The 22,604-nt window shown below is 42.9% G+C and overlaps 1 protein-coding gene across 1 annotated transcript in view; it reads left to right on the top strand.

Moving 5' to 3' along the window:
• Positions 1 to 21,962, top strand: part of LOC121272090 (protein ERGIC-53-like) — a 67,647-nt gene extending 45,685 nt beyond the window's left edge. Inside the window, exons 11-13 of the mRNA XM_041178532.1 lie at positions 15,499 to 15,643; positions 19,291 to 19,406; positions 21,628 to 21,962. Of these exons, the coding sequence (XP_041034466.1) occupies positions 15,499 to 15,643; positions 19,291 to 19,406; positions 21,628 to 21,664 (298 nt within the window). The 3' untranslated portion in view covers positions 21,665 to 21,962. The remainder of the gene's footprint in view (positions 1 to 15,498; positions 15,644 to 19,290; positions 19,407 to 21,627) is intronic.
• Positions 21,963 to 22,604: the final 642 nt, after the last annotated feature.

The raw sequence follows: 22,604 nt of genomic DNA, 5'->3' as shown, positions 1-22,604 counted from the left end.
CACATGCCCATAGCAAAGAGTTACAGACCTTCAGCCATCTCTTTAGACCTTCTGGCCTCTTGCAAGTTGTTCTCGCCTTAAATCTGCTTCCTGAAGCTTTTGTCTGTTTAAATCTGGAGCTTGGAGTCTTTTTTTCTGCCCCTCACTCTTAACTTCACTTAACAGGACCTTTTCCAGGTTCCTGTCCTTCCTTTGGCTATAAGGTCGTCTTTGGACTTTTCCCTCTTCCACTTCCCTGGATTTATGGGATTTTTCCTTAGTTTGGGACTGGCTATCTATCCCTCTTGCTCCAGTCTCTCTCTTTTTAATTTACTCCAGCAGCTTCCTAAACAAACTGCTGTTTCTAGCTTTTCTGTGTGTGTCCATGGGAGGATCCTGTCTCTTTGGACCCCTGTTGCTAGGCAACAGTCCAATTCTTCTACCCTTGTTTGTTTACCTTAGTTGCAGCAGTCGTAAAAAAAAACCTCATTAGAAATGCAGGCACCTTTTTAAAGTGAAACTAAAACTCAATTTGACCTCAACACAGAGATACAGAAGTACAAATCAAACTTAAACTTTAAAGCTAAAACTCATTCCTAACACTTACAAATGCCAACATAACTTATTTAAACTATCTCTATTTCTTAACATACAACATCAAAAAGTTCCCATTACTGATTACACTGTGTCTCCTGCCAACGCAATAAAGTCCCGCCGTTCACCAATACCTTGTTCGTGTTTTCTCTTACCCATGCTTTGCATTTTGTACACTGCATCGCCATGTGAGCAATGCTCGGTTATCCATGTTTTCTTCCTCCTCTCTCCTCTTTGCTCGGGGAGATGAGAGCAGCAGCCACGAGTGAGCAGAGACTGGAATCACTGCAGCTGAAGAGCGGCCCGAATGAAGGGACTAACCCGGACTCAGCCCAGGACTGCAATGACGGCTCTGTTCAGTTTTGAAATCTTCACCAATGTATTGCTCAGAGGCTCCCCCCATCTGTCGTATAAAGGAATTGCACCACAATCTGCTGGTAGGGTAAATGCCCAAACCAATGCTGCCTTTACATGGCTGGAACCTATCGAATTGAGTCCCATTTAAAAACATGTTCATTGTTCACGATTTGCGAGGTTTTGCGGCTACGTAACCCCCGCGAACAGCAGGACTTTACTGTGTGATGGCTGCCAATACCCACGCTGATATGCACATGCACAGAAATCCAGTGACATGCACAAACCAGTTCACCAGCACATCAACTCATTTTGCTTTCTGATGCGGTTGTCACAATATGCTCTTAGTTTCTGGAATCCTGCATTAAAATACCTGTCACGTCCTGAAACCTTTTCAGTTTAAGAAGGATCAATGAATTAATGACGTTGCAGAACTAAATATGATTTTGAGAAGCACTGACAGCCACTTTATTTCGATGCACGATATATAGTTCTTGAAAGTAAATAAGCTGGGTTCACGTTACACATTGCCCCATATAAAGATGGAGGAGTGCATGCGCTCTCTTGCACACTGCCCCCTATAATGATGGTGGCCATTAACCTGGGCCTACCATCAGCGTATAACTGCACATGCACAGCGTTGGTGGCAAACACAGCCTATTATTTACAATGAAAGACACGTATTTATATAGCCCCTTTCACAATCTCAGGGCACTTCAATGCACTATACAGCCAATGAAGCACTTTTGAAGTGTGATGTAGGAAACTCAACAGCCAGTTTGCACAAAGCAAGCTCCCACGACTAGCAATGTGAAAGTGACCGAATAATCTGTTTTAGACAATTTGGTTGAGGGATAAATATTGGCCAGGACACTGAGGAGAACTCCTCTGTTCTTCTTCAAAATAGTGCACCCAAGAAAGCAGAGGGAGACTTTGTTTAATACAAATCTCAAGCTGTCTTGAAGGATCCATTCTATGTGTAGTGTCAGCGATACTTCAAATAGAAAAGGAACACTCTGATTTATTCCTTGTTGCTTATTGGTTTTGACCTCCTCCTCTCAGTTACTGTCTACATCTGAGGAACCTGGTCACTGAAGCTCAGAAGCGTTAGTTAGCAGATGATGAACCTCATTACAGAAAGGATGTAACTGCACTAGAGATGGTGCAGAGGAGATTTACCAGGATGTTGCCAGGACTGGAAAATTGCAGCGATGAGGAAAGACTGGATAAGCTGGGGTCATTCTCCTTGGAACAGAGGAGGCTGAGGGGAGGTTTGATTGAGATGTACAAAATTGTGAGGGGCCTGGATACAGTGGATGGGAAGGGCCTATTTACTTTAGCAGAGAGGTCAGTGACTAGGGGGCATAGATTTGAAGTGATTGGTAGAAAGGTTAGAGGGGAGATGAGGAAAAATTATTTCACCAAGAGGGTAGCAGGGGTCTGGAACTCACTGCCTGAAAGGGTGGTAGAGGCAGAAACCCTCAACTCATTTAAAGGGTGTCTGGATATGCACCTCACATGCTGTAGCCTGCAGGGCTACAGACCAAATGCTGGAAAGTCGGATTAGGCTGGATGGCTCTTTCTGTGCTGTCAGCTTTCTATGATTCTAAATATCAAAGATGGAATTTTTTTAAAAGCCCAGCATTTGTTGCCCATCCCAAAACTTGCCCTTAACAGAAACTGTCTGTTACAAAGAGGCTGATTTGGATTGGCTGTGACTGACCTGTGTGGTTGGGTTATAGTCATGTGATTTACTTTTATAATTAAAAATGTACATCTAAACGAGCTGCAAGCTACTTACTACAAATCTGTCCAAAATAGCCAGCATGTTGAATACGCGGTAAGCGGTGAGTTGGTAACGGTAGTTCTAACGGAAATCGGTTCACCCGGCTTGCCACATTTAAGCGTGGGTGGTTTAAGTGGTGAGGATTATATCATTACCACTTCTGCTGCTGCTGCCACAGTCTACCAAATAGCAGCCTATTATTATTGTGCTGCCTTCCAGACTGAACTGCGGTGTGTTTAGGGGTGTTACATGCTCAGAGATGAGCTGCATTGTCCCCTGTTACAGAATAATTGTTTCTGCCCATGTTCAAAACAAATCCATTACTAATCCACCCACAGGCTGAATCCCAGTTCAAAAATTAAACACAACAGAAAGCTGATTTTGGAAGGATGACAGATTTGCTTTCGTTGAGATTTGCGACATTGTTTAACCATGTGGCTCCTGGTTTTTGGTGTTCAGAAAACACTTGGAACTCATTTCTGGTTTTCTAAGAACACAACTAAAACTTACGCAGTTGTCTTTTGGGCAGGAGAAGCATCCTGTACCTTGTGACACCCTATATGAAGTCTGAAAGAGCAGAGGGGAGACGGTGAGAAAAAGCAGGAAAACCTATGACTCTCTTGAGGCAGCGGAGATCTGAAGAAGAGTTTTGAGGAGGCCTTTGAAAGTGGGAGATAGTCAGAGGGCAAGTTACAAGAGTGGCCACAGTCAGTGGGTTAGAGAGATCAGGAAATGGGCCATCATGTGTACACAGATAATTGGCTGGTAGAAATAAGCAATTTAGATTGGAGTGAGTCTGCAGGAAAGGTTTAAAAAACAGGTCAGGGATCTTAATGTTGATTCACAGATGCATGGAGATTACTGGAATTGGCAGAGGAGTGTCAGTGAGGGCGGGAATGGTTTTGTAATCTGAGTGTGTTGGGGAGCAGGGAAATCAACTTTAGCAAAGTCCGGCCTTGTGACCAACAAAGTGCTGGGTACGTTTTTTAAACTATCACATTTCCCCACATTCCAATTCTCACTCTGAAGACAAGCTCTCTAGGTATCAGACCGAATTAGTTCCAATTACAATGCAAAAGCGTGCTTGGCAAAGAAAAAAAAAGCGCACCTGTTCTATCCCGAAGGATGCTCTTCATTGAGCTTTGCAAAGATCTAATTTGTTTACAATTGGTGTTAATTGACTTTTTGCTTTTCCCCTGAAGGCTGTGTAATATACAGCATTCGAAAGAAAGTCAATTTAAAGTTTTCCTAAAGTTTCAGCAAGTGAGAACTTGTCATTCTAGCTTCTGGAACACACCTGTAAGAGGTTAAAAATACCAGTTGAGGTTGCTAAAATTGGGTTATGACTTACCAGGGTGATTTATAGACTTGCCAGTGCAATCTTAAGAACTAAATGTCAGTTAAGCCACCTATTGTCAACATACGAGATAATCCAGTGAATTAACCCAAAGCAATTTCTTCTTGCTACACCTACAGAGTTAGTTACAGGGCTTATAATATACTTTTTGACTTAGGATTCCAAGATAATTACAGATGGCCTATCTTAGTTCATATAACCAGAGTGACGTCTCCCTGGTGTCCAATTGTTTCTTATGTGTTTCCAGGGTTTTTGCCTGTGTCTGGAAATTTACTGTAGACATTCATCACTGTGTGAAGAATTATTTTCTGAGTTCGGTCCTAAAATTACCTTTTTACTAGCTGAACCTGTTTGACTTGAGCAGTATAATTCAAAGTAATAGTTTAAGTTAACTTTTCTGTACCCTCAAGAGTCTTCCTGCATTGCAGCAGTGACTAAATTTTCAAAAAAACACTTCATTGGCTGGAGACCACTTGGGGATATCCTGAAGTTGTGAAAGGTGCTATACGAATGCAAATATGTTCCTTCTTTCCATAAGGTCAGCTCTCAGATGCCTGAAGAACCCATGTTTCGCCATTATTTCCACAAACTCAGGTCCTTGATAGTGAGGATTAACTTTGTGGTTCTCCTCTGTGCTGCCCCCAGTAGTTGAATGCCTCTCTTGTTTCTTAGCGACCAGAACTGGATGTTTGATAATTATCTCCTCTTTTGGCTACGCAGTTAATTACAGCTCTGCCTTTGCTGCACATGCAAGTTTATTAAGACTCTCTTAGCTTCATCTTTGGCAGTTTCAATGCCATTCATAGAGTATGAGTGTTGTCTATTCTCCCTCCCTAAATCTATACTGGTCTGTAGTCAGTTTCATCTGTCATTCTTCTGCCTACTTGCATATTGTACCTGACCTTTTCTGAAACGTCTTAGCTGCCTCCTTCAATTCCACTCTTCCCTCCTGGTTTGGTATCATCTGCAAAAGTTGGTCATGTCACGTGTTTCTGAAACCAATTCATTTATGTAAGTTAGAAATAGTGATCTCAGCACTGAGCCTCGAGATACCCCATCCAATACTTTACTCCCACTCCACCATAACTTCTCTAACGAGTGCTTGTTTCCTACCATTCAGCCAGTTTCAGATCCATCTTGAGCGTACCCTGAACCTTCATAGCCTTGAGGTTAATTTGAAGCCTTTCATTTGGAACTTTATCAAAAACCTTTCAGAAGTTGAGATACACATTTTGGAAGGAAATTGGTCAGAAAGAAATTTCCGCAACTGGATCTATGCTGTTAACTGGGATATTTTCATATAGCCATTTTCTTCTGTTTATCCTTTAGATGCTTAGTTTTTACTTAACATGATAATAGGAGAATTGAGGTTGTCAGATGAGCAAAGCAACGTTGAGAATGCTGCAGTAGGCAGGGGAAAGAGACTGTTTCCCTTGAAGAGCACCATTACCTTAGGAGTGAGTGGGACAGGATTAGCGATATCCAAACACACTAAATTGGCAGACAGCTGTTCTATCAAGTCTGTCGCATGTTCATGATGTCTGGAGCATCTCGAATAAGCATTCTTTCCCAGCACCATACAATCTCCTAGAGCAGCGGAAAAAAAAGAGGGGCACCCCTCCTCTTGGACAAATCAGGGGTAGTACTTTACGCCTCCCCTCAGCCAATTGAAATCAGTCCAAGAAATCACTTGGGTCAAAATTAGCTATTTATACAGTGGATCTCACCATGCTCTATGACAGATGCAACCCTGATGGTTGGAATGGCTTTTCCTCATTTATGTGTCACTTTCTTAAAACAGCGGGGCCAGAATACTACCCTCCGTTTGTAAAAGAGGAAAGGAGTCTGAATAGCAATTTGCTGCTATTTTTTTTTCATGCCTTTCCTTGGTGGCGCTTGGTAGCTGCTTGGGGGTTGCAAGTGGCAGGAGCAGAGGAGAGAAGGCGATTCAGGAGAATGAGCATGTGACTAGTGCAAGTCTTGTGATGAAGGGAGAATCTAATTGAAACTATATTCAGCAACAGAGTTAATATCTCTATTCTAAAAGATTCATCAGGCATTGTGGCTATGTGCTAAGGCTTGAATGAATGTACAGATTTGATGGTGGATTCTAAACTGACCCAAAAATGACTAAACCAAAAAAAGATGATTTTGAAAAATTCAGATGTCGACAAAAATAATATACTTTTGGTTTCAGTTCAGTGGAAATTTTGGGCAGGATTTTCCCGTGTGCTTTGGGACCCCAATATCGGGACCAAATGTGAGTCAAAGCCTACACTTCCTGGCAGTGAGACCAGCTCAGCAATCCTCCCAGACGAATCCTCCTACCTTCCTGCAGGGGGGAGGGGGGGTCAGTCCCCGATGCTGTGCTGACCTCATCAAAGGGCTGTCAGCTCAGGAGGTTTGGTTACCGCCACCCCCCACGCCCCACCAAGGAGAGTGGGGTACTGCTGAGACGTGTCAGGGGCTGTGAGGGTCCCTGAACATGGAGGGCTCCCCACTGGCTAACGTAGAAGGGCTGTGCTGAAGACTCTCAATGCTGGAAGGGCCATTGGGATCGAGGGAAACCCCATCCACAGGGCCAGATGTGGCTGCGATTATGACCTTTCACCCAGTCATTGGAGTGTGGAGCCCTTGGCTGCGATGCCCCTGTACCATTGCCCCTGGCCTACCACAGGGAGGCTGCCTCCTGAGCTGGCGGGGGAGGGGAGGTGGTCCCATCTATCGTCCATTGTCCCTAATTGGCTACCTCCTCCATGGAGCGGTTAACCTATCCAGTTCTCTGTTCTGCCCTGCAGCACCAACACCCCCCCAGTCCCACTTGGTGTCCACAGGGTTAGGAAAATCCTGTCCATTGTGCGATGAATCATTTGTCCTGTCATGAGCATATCATATAATAGAAAGTTCCCTTCCATCTCCCCACTAAAAGATAAGTTAAAACTCCTGCAGTCTTTAAATTCTGCTGAATGGGGGGAAGAAATCAGACAGTGACCTCCTCTTAACAAATAAGCAGTTTGTTGAACATATTACACTTGATACACGATGTGCTTTTATGAGATTATATTTATGGGATTATATTGAGATGTAGATTTTTCATTTGGGTGTTTCATGCTCATTTTCATTCCTCCTCTCTCTGCAGGGAACCATTTCTTGCTGCATTTCATGAGGGCCACTTGGCTCATCAATATCTTTCTCATGTGGCTACTGTTCCCGTAAGATTTGACAGTGTTAGCATAGCTATCTTATCTATTCTCAGGATGTGGGCAGTGATGGGAAGGCCAGCATTTGTTGCCTATCCCCAGATGCCCTTGAGGAGGTGGTAGTGAGCCGCCTTTGTGAACTGCTGGAGTGTAGATATGCCCACAGTGCTGTCTGTAGCCGTTTTGTACAGCTGAGTTGCCATTTCAGAGGGCAGGGGAGAGTCACCAACATCGCTGTGGGTCTAGAGTCACAAGTTGGCCAGACCAGGTAAGAACGGCAGATTTCCTTCCCTGAAGGACATTAGTGAACCAGGTGTCTTGATGACAATCTGGTAGTATCACAATCATCATTAATAAGGCTTATTAGTTAATTGAATTTAAATTCCCCAACACTTGTGTGAGATTTGAACTTGTCTCTGAAGCATTACTTGCCCAGTAACATTCCGCTATTTCACCATTGCCTAAGCTACCCCACCATGGGGACCATCATGGCCAAACCCAGTCCCACCCTTACCCAATGCCCATAAAAACACCCTTAGGAGCAAGGGTCTCAGGGTACTGAACAGGAATGATAGCTAATTTTCACATTCCTAGTCCGCTGTTTGATGGCATTTCCATTTGGATTCCTAATCGAATGTTTTATCATCACTGTGACTAATGTGCAGGAGCCATCTATTCCTTGTATCAGAAGGTTGTTTCTGGTTGCATCCATTTCAAGAGACCGCTGATGATTTGTTTTCTCATCTGACTGCTTTTGTTTGTTGTGGAAATCAGCTGAATGTTAGCTTGCAGTTTCAAATCCTTGACAGCGCATTGCCCAAGATAATATTAAGCCCAAAGCAAAAGACGTGATCTGTCTAGCTGGTATCCTGTGTTACAATGTTGTCATTGGTGCTCCATGCCTTCCAGCCCCTCTGTGTCCGTTGGACTGGCAAGCTTACTGCTGTCAACAAGCATGTCCTTCAAACAGATTAATTTTCTAAGAAAGCATTTTAATTTGCGAGTTTGTTTTGCCCGATTCCATGGCCACCATATGAAAGAGACCAAAATCGTACATGGCCACTGACAGGGAAATGCATAAGCGACATAAGACAGTGAAATAGTTGTAAATATAGAGGATGACAAACATTCAACCAGATTGACATTGGAACAGGTGTAGGCCATTCAGCCCCTTGGTCCTGTTCTCCCATTCAGTTAATGTGGCTGATCTCCATCTCAGCCCTGCTGACCCACATTTCATACGTTTACCAAAGAAACCCTTATCAATCTCAGTTTAGAAATTTTCAATTGGCCTGGTTAGGCAGTGGTGGGGACAGTGTCCTCTCTAACTTGATATTGTTGTGCGTTGCCTATTTAGGGGTGTGGCACCCTTGTTTTTTGCAGACATGCACGCACTTTATCTTGAGTGTGGCTGCATAGCTCGGAGGGAAGATTAGGTGGAGGGATGGGGTTTCGGATTTTCACAACTCTTTGTGTGCGAGATTATACCTGGCCTCACCCCAGAATGGCTTGGCTCTACTTTTAAGATTGTTCCCCTTACCCTCTGCAAGTCATAAGTGCTTATAACTTGCAGAGGGTAAGGGGAACAATCTTAAAAGCAGAGCCAAGCCATTCTGGGGTGAGGCCAGGTATAATCCCTCACACAAAGAGTCGTGAAAATCTCCCAAGAGTCTCATAGTGCTTCAGATGATTTGCATTTGCAAGTTGCCTGTCAAAATGAAACAAGCAATGTTCTTCAGGCAAATGAAGCGGCCATTTTGTACACAACACAGTCCAGATTTTGCAGGAAGAAAGATCTAGTTTCCCTCATACAAAATCCCAGACAGCAGGTGCAATTTTAAACTCCGCCTTCCTCCTGATTTTACTTTATTCATTTATGGGATGTTGGCTTCGCTGGCGAGACCAGCATTTATTGTCCATCCCTGATGCTCCTGCTCTCTATCTTCCCCCTCTGACAGTCCCCTTCGAACCCAAGGGCCTCAGAATTTAAATTGTTAAAGGAATGTAATTTTTAAACTAATGTTCTAACATTTTTCTCCCATGTCTTCACTGGAATATTGGCTTCAACGAAGCTGCACAAGTAGATCCAGGGACTCGGGTTCAAAGTCATAAAACAGTAATTTTAGGGCAAGGATCAGGAAACTATTCTCCATGGTGATCAAGGTGTAAAGAAAGAAGTGAGCAAGTACTGTTCTGCTGTTGTCACAATATCTTCACACTCGGCTGGCAGCATCTGTGGCGAGAAATACAGAGTAAACATTTTGAGCTTTGAAGAAGAATCTTACGGACTCGAAATGTTAACTCTCTTTCTCTCTCCACAGACGCTGCCAGACCTGCTGAGTTTTTCCAGCAATTTGCGTTCTTATATCAGTTTTCCAGCGTCCGCAGTATTTTGCTTTTATCTTCACACTTGTGTTTTACTGCCTTTTGTAATGGTGCTGAACAGATGTATGGAAAATATGCTATGCTGACCCTACTGTTGTCAGTCATATCAATTTCATAATGATGGGGTGTGATAGAATCAAGCCCATAGCTTGAGCAATAATGAGACGTTTCGATCATTGAGGTACAAGCGAGGCATTTAAGCCCTGAGGCAGCACAGAGAGCCGTGGGCTTGATCCCTGGCGTTGATTTGTCTGGGAGGACGGGAGAAATCTGACCTCAAACCAGAAAATGTTGGAGAGGGATCTCTCTGAAATATGGGAGAGAGAAACGAAAACAGACACTATTTCAGAGTAAATTATGGCTGAGAGGTTAAAAGGAACAAAGTTCAAGCTGATGGGAAAGGAGCCTATGACAGATGTCGCGAAGTTCTTCACAAGGAAGAGTGAGCATCTGACAGGATGTCGATCAGATGGAAACAGTGGAGGCAAAAGCCTTGGAATAGTTTGTAAGACAGATGCTGTGAGTTGGGGGGGAGCCTCCTGGGTTTATCTGGATGGATGAGCTAAGCTGAAGCAAAAGGCCGCCCTTGACCAGCCATCCAAAGGTTCACAAGGCAACAACTTGTGCTAATATAGTTCCTTTTGAGTGCATAACCCACGGGAGGGGAAACTAACTGAGGAAGGAAACCAACTTATTTCCTTTCAGATCTTAATCCATTTTAAGTGCATGACTTTTTTTCTGTGTGAAGCACCATTATTATTCGTCGTGGACAGTTTGTACGCTGATGCTGTTGACCTCTACTTTTTGGATTGAGTCTCTTCCAACCAGGGAACCCACACCCTACAGAGGAAAAGCAACAGAGGTCCTGCTACACAACCTGTATGTTACTAATGTCAGTCCCTGGCGACAAAACTAATACATGCCTTCGAAATGGACTAAGTTTGGAAATATTTTGGCAGGAAGGTTACTTTAGCTTTTCTAGAAGAAAGATTAAATTCTAAGGTATTGAACATTCCCATTATTTGGGACTTTTTCCTATTTTACATTTCATCCATTTCTCATGCATTAATACCCAATCCTGTTAAATATTTTTGTAGCTTTCTGAGTGAGAAGGGTGAGGTGAGCTATCAGACTCTGAGCCTCCCTCCAGTGTCCTGTTACTTTTCTCCACCGCCCTCTTCCTCTCCCTGAGGCAGCAAACCATTGGTTATTTAAGAGTTGGCATTTCCACAGTCACTGGGCTTTCTCCGGCACTTGGTCAAGGATAGTCTCCAGATATGAAATGAGTGCGCGTGTGCTGGCAGACTGTTGCATTGCGGAGAGTGGAACCTAGCCTGACCTTCATCAGATATCTGTACACAGTCACGCAGGGGTTTCTAGGATATGAGTGGAAACTATTGAAAACTCTCCAGACCAAAGTGGCAGTTTATATGGCTCAGCCAAACTGGATTTCAAGCACTGGACCTGTTCCCTGCCCTGAAACCTCTCTCGACTATTTGCACAGTGACGCGATTTGAGGTCACGCAAAAATGAGTTTCCAATGCAAATGGGCACCACTTTCAAGGTAACTTGACGATTGGGCAGTGTCCCTGTTCCACCTCCACTGTGCCCTGTAAGGAACAGGAACTAAAGAAATTTGTTTGCCTCACAATATATAACAAAGAGAAGCAGGTGGTTGCACCACCAACTTCCATTACTTCACATAAAGAAAACTGCCTCGAGTCTTTACAGGGAAGGAGAAAAATGATCATTAAAATATCTCATGGTGCACTGGTAGAGCGGTGAATATAGATTCTATGACAAGGGTGCAGATCAAGTTGACTGATTTGTAGAATTTTTTTGTTGCCTGTAGCACTTGCTGGCTTGATGGCCTCTGATTCTCTTCGTACTCTCCATTGAATGTGTCAGTTATCTGAGCACAACATAAATGTCTCTTGTTTTTTTTTTGAATTTGCAACTTGGGTCTCTCAGACCCCCACCCCCAACACTCAACAAACCCAGAATAAACCTCAAAGGCTTCTGGAAATTCCAAAGTAAAAACGCACGGCTCTGTGGGTGCTGGAACCCTGGAAAGGTCACTGACCTCAAACGTTAACTCTGTTTTGCACTCCTTTCATGCTGCCTGACCTGCTGAGTGTTTCCTGCATCTTTCCTGTTTTTATCGCAGGTTAAAATGCAAATCTCTTCCAGAGAGTTTAGCAGCACTTTTCCAACCAATGATTGGATTTTAAATCTAATTAGAATCAAATTGGAATCTTTCTTTTAATAAAATGTTAATCCTCCCCTGGCCACCCCAGAATCCCCAAATGAACTGCATTTGAGCACAATGTTGGACATTACTCCAATAGCTGTTCTATAACATACATTCAATCAGTACAGCTGCATAATAATGCCATCTGGTGATTTCCCCTAACCAGAGGCTGTCTTTGGGAATGAAGCCAAGTGGCATGGCTTGGAGTGAATGCACTGAGTGGATTGACCTATAAAACCACACAGTACATTGCATTTAATTTTCAGTGGGAAGATCCCGAGCCATAACCCTATGCAATCGCTGCTGAAGTGCGTGGATTCTCAGTGTCCTTTTTTAAAAGCCACAAACAATTCACAGTCGCTGACCATTAATGGGCTAGAGGGCTGGGATCATGTTAGTTGGTATTGCAGAAGTAGCACTTCCCCATGCCTCAGATGAATGTTGGGCATCTCCTGGCAAGGCAAAGTGCCTAGCATGGAAGTGCACCCGCGGGTGGGGATCTCCAGCACCTCGAGTCAGTGGTGACTCCGTTGGCTGGGTCAAGTGAACCGCATCCCCAAAGACATGCTCCATGGCGACCTAGCTCTCGGCACGAGACCAACAGGATGCCTGCAGGTGAGACCTCAGGTTGACCGGGATTGGAGTCGATGCACATGCTGACCACTGTACCCGGGGACAAGCGGTCAGGAAGGGCGTGGAAAAAGCAGAGGGCGAAATTAATAACCAAATGGCGGACAAGACAACCCACCGAAGGAAAAAGACACTTTGAGCCAGCGCTATTCATCTGTGCCAGCTGCAGAAGGGATTGCCACACTCGAATCGGCTTCTATAGCCACAAGAATTTTCAACCCGGAAGTGACATGTACCCTGGGTCCAGCCCATTGTCTCCCGAGATGGCTGGATGGATGGCGGCCAGCAACTTTTGCTGTACCATTTGAAGTTTGAGAAGTAGCCTCAAGAGGTACTGCAGGCATGTATAAGGAATTTCAATGTCAGTGGGGGAAGTTAGGGAAGAGGCAGGAGTTGTTGTGAAGGTGGACACAAGGATTCTTGATCAGTAAAATGTAGGGTTAAAGCTTGGCTCTGCTGATCTGTTGATTAAAACTCACAAGTTCTACCTGAGAGAGCAGCTGTAGAGGGGGTTGGAGCCATTGGCGAAGCTGCAGAATGTTTGGCAAGGGCCGGAAGTGAGACCTTGTGTCTTTCCCAATGTTCAATCATTCGCAATTCTGATTCATCCACCACTTCGATGCCAGATGGAACACATGGATCCTCGTGGAGAGATGCTGCTTGGTGTCTTCAGCATGCTGATCATGCCACTACAGGGCAAGATGTAGAGGAGGTGAACAAGGATGGATCCTGAAGGAAATTTGGAAATGAATCCCTAATCTTAATCAATCCAGCACTGGCAGTGATGATCTCTGCTCTGGAATTTCCTCCCTAAACCTGTCCACCTGACTTTTCCCCCTTTACTAGGCTCCTTAAAACTTTCTTGGTCATCTAACTTAACATCTCCTAAAGTAGCATGATGTCATCCTTTTATACCTGTCCTGTGAAGTGCTTTGCGATGGTTCGTTACCTTACGGGTGCTATATAAATGCACGTTGCTGTCTTTGAATGAGTGAGAGCTGGAGATGTAGCTATGGCTGGAGATGGACTGACCGTATTGTAATGCGTGGGGCGGGAGGGGAGAACCACACAAAGACAGTCCTGCTGCGAGGAACTGTGAAGGAGAATGACATGATCCTACAACTACAATGACGAGACATTTTTTACCCAAAGGAAAAATTCCCAGAAGGTGGTAGGGATCTGAAACTCAGTACCCGAACGGGTGGTAGAGACAGAAAACCTCATCTCGTTTAAAAGGTGCCTGGACGTGAACATGAAGTGCCATAACCTTTAGGGCTATGGACCAAATACCGGAAAGTGGGATCAGGCTGGGTGGCTCATTTTTTTTGGACGGTGCAGACACAATGGGCTGAGTGGCCTCCTGTGCTGTAAACTTTCTCTGATTCTATTCCATGCCATGAAATGATATCTTGAGCACTGTGTGCAGTTTCCGTCACTTTACTTAAGGAGGGACATTCTTACGTTGGAAGCAGCTAAGAGCAGGGTCATCAGGCAGATTCCTGGGATGAAGGGGTTTGTCTAATGAGGAAAGGTTGAGCAAGCTAGGCCTTTACCCATTTGGAGTTTAGGAGAATGAGAGGTGATCTTATTGAAACATATAAGATTCTGAGGGGGGCTTAACAGGATGGATGCCAAGAGGATGTTTTCCCCTTGGGAATGGGGAATGGAGAATTAGAGACCACCCTTTCAAAATAAGGGGTCTCCATTTAAGAGGGAGATGAGGAGGAATTTCTCCTCTGGGGGTCTTTGGTGTTTGTAATCCTCTTCCCCAGACAGCAGTGGAGGCTGGGTCATTAAATATAGTCAAGGCTGCATTAGACAGATTTTTGATTGACAAGGGAGTTAAGGGCTATGGGAAACAGGCAGGAAAGTGGAGTTAAGGTCGCAGTCAGATCAGCCAAGGTCTTATAGAATGGTGGAGCAGGCTCGAAGGGCCGAATGGCCTACTTCTCCTATTCCTTATATTCTAATGTTTGCATGCTACAGAGGATAAAGTAGGATAAAGTCCCATTGTTACAGTATGGGATAGCTTCAGCACATAACTTGCATAATCCAACTAATCTGCCAGCCTTTTGGATGAAATGTTTGTGAGCTGGTATCCCTGCCTCCCAAATAAGACCAGTTGTCCATGGCACCAAGCAAAACAGTTCAAAGATATAACGGTATGTTCAGTGCATTGAATCACGTGCTGTCCTTAACTAACTAAAGTCTTGACTGTGTTTAATCTGTTTATCTTTGGGTCATAATTCTCATATTCTGGCTAACTTCAGATCAAAGGGCTGCCTATAGCTGGGCTCCAGTCCTCATCTGTTGCCCAAGTGAAGCCTTCCTCCTCCTTAAAAAAGATTGATTGCTTGCAGACATCTTAAAATTTTATACAATAGACATTTCCCCTAAAAAAAACCTATTGCTTTTCTTTCAACATTTCAACATTTTGTCAGTCAATTGGTCCTTTCTGTGTATCTTCAGACTCACGTTGAATGTGACCAAGGGATGATCTAATCAGTTCTTCTTGGTCCCTGTATGATCATTCAGTCTAGTGTCATAAACCATTGTGATTAAATGCTTAAGCCTCCCTGGATGAAATGGGGCATATCTCCACAAGCAATATTTAAACAAAAAATATATATAGAATTAGAAATGAAAGTAGGAATATAATTTCTTGAAATTCCCCCCGTGCATCAAATTTTGTAATTCGTGTAACACTGTAAAAATGTTGGCTATTTATTCACTGAGCGGCCAAGTGTTTGTGTGTAGGGCATTTGTCACTTTAATTTCTAAAATTACGTTTTAGTGGTACCGCTAGTAGTGATATTCTTCACAAAGATTCTTTAGGAGATTTGCCAAGTCTTCCTTCAGGGCATTTTAAAGCTCGATAGGGTCAGGAAAGATTCCTAACCCTTGGTGAGTTTTGTGGCCATCTTTGGACTCCATCTTAACCCTTTTGTGTTTTGCCTTGCAGGACAAGCATGGCAGACATCCTCGCCAAGGTGAAACAAGGGCAGCAATCTTTAAATACCGTCACTGCAGATAAAGACTCTATCAGTGAGATCAATGAGCACATTCACATTGTCAAGAAAGACGTTGACAGCTTGACCAACATCAAGGTAAGACTTAAACATTCCTGGATTTTGCTTCAGTGTGCATTTGGTTTTTCCACTGTGAAAGAGCGTTTGGACCTGAAACTCAAACTCCTATTAACCTCTTCAAGTGGTTTTGGGAAAGAACAGGCAGAGTCCCAGAGAGGATTAAATTGGCTTGTATAAGTTAAGTCCTTGTTAGCAGGAATTGGTAAAAGTTTGAACTACAAAAGTTTATTTGAGTTATAAGGGGAGGTTAAGCATTACTTTGAATAGACCATAGACTCTTTGGCGATGTGTTGTAAGAGTGCAGACAAAATTTGTGCCTAATAAGAGTTTCTCTGGTCATCACTGTGTTTCCAGCAAATTTGTATTGGAATGGGTTCGTTGTTATCAGAAATACTCAACTAGGGGAATCTTCAGGAGTGCAAAGTTAATATCATCTTAGCATTTTACTCAAGGTGGACAGGTGATGGGGAGAGAATAGATCAACGTGGGTCAATGCCACTAGTTAGTTTGAAGCATTGCTGGGAGGAGAAGGAGGTTAGCCTGAGACTTTTGCTGATTGGGATGATACTATGTAATGTTGGTGCTTCTTGAAAATGAGGATCAAAAACAAAATTGGGGAGTGGATTGGTGGGGAGAAATGAGAGAAATTGTTGTTTCCAATTTCTTGAGAGTTAAAAGAAACCCAACCAACTCAACTGCATACCATTTATTGGTATCTCACTGTTCCATAAGTTGGCACCCAGAAGGATAAAACAGTTCAGACCAGTAGTCTTATTTCCCAGTTTTTACTGGTGTTCCATTTTGAGGTAAACAAGACCAGGCCGGACCAGTATTCTTATTTCCCAGCTTTTAGTGTTTTTTCATTCTTGGCAGTAGGATAAAGCAAAATGTCAAGGCTATCTCTTTAAAATGGAAGCATGGCCTTTGAATTTGAGAGTGCACAAAGCCCCACATTACCTGAATAAACAGTTACTCATTCTAGATATTCATTGTAACTAACTGTACCAAGCATTGTGGTGTTTGTGACAGAGCTGTTTTTGTGCTGTTACACTGTGAGGAAAATTGGATGGTCCCTCTTTAAGGCTCTTAAATTGGATCCAACCTACTGGCAAATCCAAACAAACTGGATGTGCTTTAAATGTCGTCATGTTGCTTCCATTTCTAACACTTTCTTTTTCAAGGCTTTCAGTAATGGTTCTTCTCCCGCCCAGCCCCCACAACATGTGCTTATTGTCCGGTGGAGAAAACTACTACTCTGAAGGCAGAATTAGTGTTTGTCAGATGTTGCACAGATTATTCATCCTGCTTCTGTAGAACATGTGGCATTTCCCCAGGGGAAGAGTGAGACCCAGGCCTGTTTTTGATAGAAATTCACTTTGCCAGGCAATTGCCTGAGGGCTTCCGTTAAAAGCCTTACTATCCTGAGAGGTGGAGGAGGGGATGCAACCTTGCCCTGCTTTCAGTATTACTGCTGGGCATCCCAGTTGTACTCTCAGTGACAGTGTCAACTATTCCACAGGGTCACGCAAGATGCAGATAGCCTTCCCCAGAGACATGTTCACTACATGCACTCCAGTAAGCAGGTTTGAAACAGCGCCCTTCGAATTTGTGGTTTCACTCAGGAGTGTACAGTAGATGACATTTTAAACACAAGATGCATTTCCCCTTCCCAAACAAAACTCTCAATATCTTGTCGACATATTGGCCTGGAGATCTGGAATAAAAAGGATGAATTATACTTGAGATCCTTTCCACCCCAAACTACTACCTTCAAAGTAAATCTTAAATTATCCCCATAGGTATCAGATATTCATCATGCATAAAAGATAGCTATCCTATTACAGAGGCTAAAGTTCCCTGCAAAAAAGATGCAAATATGTAAATTCTGAGGAACAAAGGGACCTTGGCGTGTGTATCAATTGATCTCTGAAGGCGGATGGGCATGTTAGTGGGGTGGTGAAAAAGGCATATGGGACACTTGCCTTTATCAATCGAGGCATAGATTACAAAAGTAGGGAGGTCATGTTGAGTTGTATAGAACCTTGATGAGGCCACAGCTGGAGTACTGTATGCTGGATTAGGTAGGTAGGTCAGGTACTTCTCATGTATCAGTGCAGACTCGATGGGCCGAAGGGCCTCTTCTGCTCTGTGATTCTGTGATATATTGGCTTGCTATTTTTTGATTGTGTAAGAGTGCATTTGCTTGGGTAAGTAAGCAGAGTTATGATCCCTGTAGATACCGATAACATTTATGAAAGGAAGCCTCAGGATGCCAACCTAAAGGATTTAATTTTTTGAAACTTTTGCTGAAACAAACCAATTAAAATCAACATAATTCAAACATTAATTAGCAGGCAAAGGATATTTCAAATAAAAATAAAAATTTCACTTTAAATAGTCGACACAACAAAGATACGCCTCACTTAGTTATAAGCACTCACATCACTTCCCACATAAATGTGGCACCAGGGGCGATCTGTGTTTCCACCCCTGTCTTCGTTTGCAGGATCTCTCACTTTCGATCTGATCATTTTAGCCCTTGAGTCGCATTCTCCAACAGCTTTATTCCATCTGAAATTCTCAGGCACGGTTACCACTAAACGAGGCACACAGTTCACGATAGCCCGTGTGGCACAGCATCTCCAGAGACTCCCTTCTTTGATCTCCTTAAACATTCTGGTGGGCTCTGATACCACATCAACAGCAGCAACAGGTATTGTCCAATCCACAATCCTTCACTCTCCCTGCCTTCGGTGTTCAGTCCCTTCTAGCTGTATAACACACACAGTAACACTGTTTCTGCTCTATCTATCCTCAGAGCCTTGCTTCAACACCAGAATCTGTTTAAAAGTTCTCAAACAGAAAACTGTTAAATTCCGAGAGAGCCTCACCTGTTTTTCTCTTTACGTTTATTCTCTGCCAAGTGGAAGAAACAAACTGAGACCCAACTCCACTGCAATTAGCTTTCTATTTGCCCTTTGTTTCTTAGCTGTTCACCCCCCCATGGCAACCCCAAGTTACATGAGTATTTCTTGGACTCTAATGGTGTCATTAATCAGGAAACCAATTAACCCACTTTCAAAATACTCCCCAGCACATTTTGTTCACAATGGGACATTACACAAAAGAAAATACAGACTTTTCCCAGCCCATGGGTCATTACAGCAGTGAGCCTCCAAAAACTCATGGAGGGAAAAAAAATTATATGTCCATTAAAGGGAAATTGGATAGATATTTTGCCTCTCCCTTCTGAAACTATGACCTCCACTTTTTCCACTCGCATCTTGGCACTTTTTAGTTTGGGTTGTGCCTGTATATGATTAAAGTAACTGCTTTTGACTTGCTGTGCCATGTTTATGAGATGCATTCTAATATTCAGTTAGCTTTGTTGACTGCCATTTAAATTGACTATATATATATTCAGCAAATTATCAACACTCCTGTTCAAAGCCTTTTTCCTTCACTTTCTCCAATGAACATGCTCTTAGGGTACAGAGTTACATTTTCCTCTTCCAATAGGAGGTGCCTTAGATGACTTGCCAGTAACAAACTTTTAAATGGTAGAGTACTAGTTGTTGACTTGCTGATGTGAATGACTGGTTTTCAGTTGGCTCACGGACAATGGGTTTGCATATGGTAAAGTGCATCAATCTTTTATTTTACAGGTTCAACATGTCACCTGTCCAAAGGTCCCACCTGTTCCATCCTGTACCTCAGTTTGGCATTTCTTGGCCTTCATTGCCCTCCAGTCGATATTCTTCCTGTCTTACCTAATGCACAGGTAATCCGATGGTGTGCTTGAAAGAAAAGTATACTGGTAATATGCACTATTAACAGTGCTGTTGAGCTAGTTAAAGGATAAGCAGCAACGCAAAAGCCAGCCATGCAGCTCATGCACCTGGCCTGTTTGTTAGCAACACTGAAGGTATTGGTGTAATTTTTCCTGTAGTCCTTTGCAATAATACATAGCCGCCCATAAGTCAGGTATTATCATGTCACATGTAGGACGTCTGTGGACAAATGAACCGAAACTCGTGAACTGTTTATTTAGTGGACAGTACTGAAACTTTACTGGGTCTGATTGGTGGATAGGTGCACACAGCTTGGCGTGATGATGAGCTACACAGACTTTAAAGGTCCTTTTTAAAAAATAATCCCCCCCCCCCCCCCCCCCCCCCCCCCGCCCCACCACCGCCTCCAGTTTGAGCCGGTAGAGCATTAAAAGTTCCTCAGATGAACCTGGGTGGGAGTGCAAAGAGACAGCCAAGGTTTCTGGTCCAGGTTAATGTTCAAGATCTCTTCTGAGAACTGTAGACACGTTTGGGCATATGGTATCCAGGCCAATGAACACTATCCAGGTCCTCGTGATGATTGGTACCTTGTAGGACGGAACCAGAGTATGGCTCGATGCCTCCAGCACACCAGAGAAAGAGAAGAATTTGATTTTAAACTTAATGCTCCTCGATGTTACCTTCCCACTATTGTATTTATTTGTCAGCTCTTAAGACATCAATGCAGGAGCAGCGCTTAAGTTGTGTGATCTTGTCTCTTGTCCCTCAGGGACTAAGAAACTGTGACTCATCCAAGCTTGTGATTCCTTGAATTGCCATTTTGGGGATGAGAAGCATTTCACTCGACTTCACTGTTATTGTCTACACAATGAGCACGTCATAAGTAAAAGGGAAAACGTGTATGTTTGTTCTCTTTTAATTATCCACCTGATAATAATATACCCTTGCTATCTCGACGTGTTATTAATGCCTCAAAACTTGTGCATTATTGAGCGCTCCCTGTTTGTCTAGGATTATGTGGCACAATACACCAAAGTGTTACTTTTGTGAAATCAGAGTTCAAATCCTGGTGACTGAGACGAGGTAATGATCTCACTTGTCGTCAGGTTGTTTGAGAATTGAAGGAGCAATGGATTTAGGACATGGTCCTTCTGACTAAGATGTTCCCTCAGCTCCTGACTGTCCTGACTCAGACTTAATTAATGCTGAAGCAGAAAAAAACTGACTCCACTGCTTTGTGGCACCTCCATGCTTTAATATCGTGCCTAGCTCCAGCAACTGCAGAAATCAAACTTTTTTGTATCCATTTTTATCATGTTTGTAGTGTTTGGTAGCATAGCGGATAACGTTACTGGGCTAGAAATCCAGACTCTAGGACTCGTCCAGCAACACGAGTTTAAATCCCATCGTGACAACTGGAGAATTTAGATTCAAAAATTAAATAAATATGGAATAAAAAGTTAATATCAGTAATGGTGACCATGAAATTACCGCATTGTCATTAAAAACCCAACCAAAAACCCAACTAATGCCCTTCAGGGAAGGGAGTCTAGCATTTGTAAATCCAGGCACACAGCAACATGGACGAATTCTAGCCACCCTCTGAAATGGCCTAACACACCACTCAATTGCATTTGAGAACCATCTTCTCAAGGGCACAAAGGGATGGGTGGGCTTGCCCGCCAAGCCCACATCCCATGAATAAGTAAGAGAGAGATTTTATAACTGGGTTAGATTTTTTTTTTAAATTCTAAAATGGCAGCAATCTACAAATGCCTAAAGTGCTCGACTCGAATTCCTCTGCCCGATATTCAGTTTGAGTTCAATTAGCAGGAGAGGAATTTCGGACTGGTTCACCGGATGCTTGTGCGCTATTTTTTTTTCCCCTCCAAGAGTAATTTCAGGGGCTTGGAATGACTGAGGAGCGATTGCGAGACTGTCAGAGATCGATAGATTTTTGTTTTGGCAAGGATATTAAGGATTACAGAACCCAGGTGGATAGTTAAGGTGCAGATTGGCTGTGAGGTAATTGAATCGTGGAACAGGAACAAGGGGCTGAATAGCATCCTCCTGCTCCAAGTGTGCTTCCTCCCTGTGGAGGTCTTGCTGACTATTATATAATGAGCTCTCAAGCCTTGATCTTCAGAAACTTGTACTTTAAATTTAGTAATGAAAATGTTCAAAAACTCCAAAATATTTATCTCTTAACAGGAGTAAAAGAGAAACAAGTTACAAGAAATATTTCTGAGGAACTGCTGCAGAATCATGAAAATTGCGGGTATATATGTTTTTGGGTACATTTACGAACAAGTTTCCAAAGTAGTTGTGTTTTTTAATACTGCCTTATATTCCTCCTTTACTTGACATTCTAAGTGCAACACAACAAATGGACAGAACCTGCAGCCACCATCACGGTGTAAAGTGATTTACTTTCAAAGTGGGGATTATTTTTTTAAAAAAAGTAATACATGTAATTCAAAGACTGGCACTTTTATATTGAATTACACAGGAGTATATTTTACTGACTGTAATAAGTTTCATGTCAAAGTGGCTTGGATTTATATATGAAATATACTCCGTATTTATATGCTAAAACCCTGCTTGATAGACTTTTCCCTTTTTCATTAATTGAAAATAATCTAAATATATGTCCTAATTTATTTAAATCAGCCTTATAGATTGTACAAGGTGTTACAATGTACTGTGAAATAAATTCATAAGCATTCCTTACTGGAGTTATTTTTATATCCCGTTGTGAAAGATCAGGATTTTCTAATCCTAAAGCCGATTTATTAATGCTTGTTCCTATCTCCACGGAGTCTTACTCACTCATTTGAAATGCCATTGTAATATCAGTTGCTATACCACTCAGAGTGTAGAAGGCAATTGCCTCCTTTTGAAAGCCAAGGATCAAAGTGTGAATGATGGCAGGTAACAGAGTGCAAGCATTGAAATAAACTACCTTAAATGTTCCAAGAAGTACTGACATGTCCAAAATACTCGCACCTGCCAAAAAGAAGCAATGATTCAAAGCAATTCAACTGCAAACACTTACCTTGAGGCAGTAATCTCATTGACTCCAGTTTTGCTAGGGCTCCTTGATGCCACACTCTGTCAAATGCTGCCTTGTTGTCAAGCGCAATCATTCTACCCTTACCTCTGGAGTTCAGCCCTTTTGGTTCAAACAT

This window comes from Carcharodon carcharias, chromosome 32 (assembly GCF_017639515.1).
Source record: "Carcharodon carcharias isolate sCarCar2 chromosome 32, sCarCar2.pri, whole genome shotgun sequence".
NCBI lineage: Eukaryota > Metazoa > Chordata > Chondrichthyes > Lamniformes > Lamnidae > Carcharodon > Carcharodon carcharias.
Note: the sequence above shows the minus strand (reverse complement) of the source record. Positions and strands in the feature narration are given on the sequence as shown.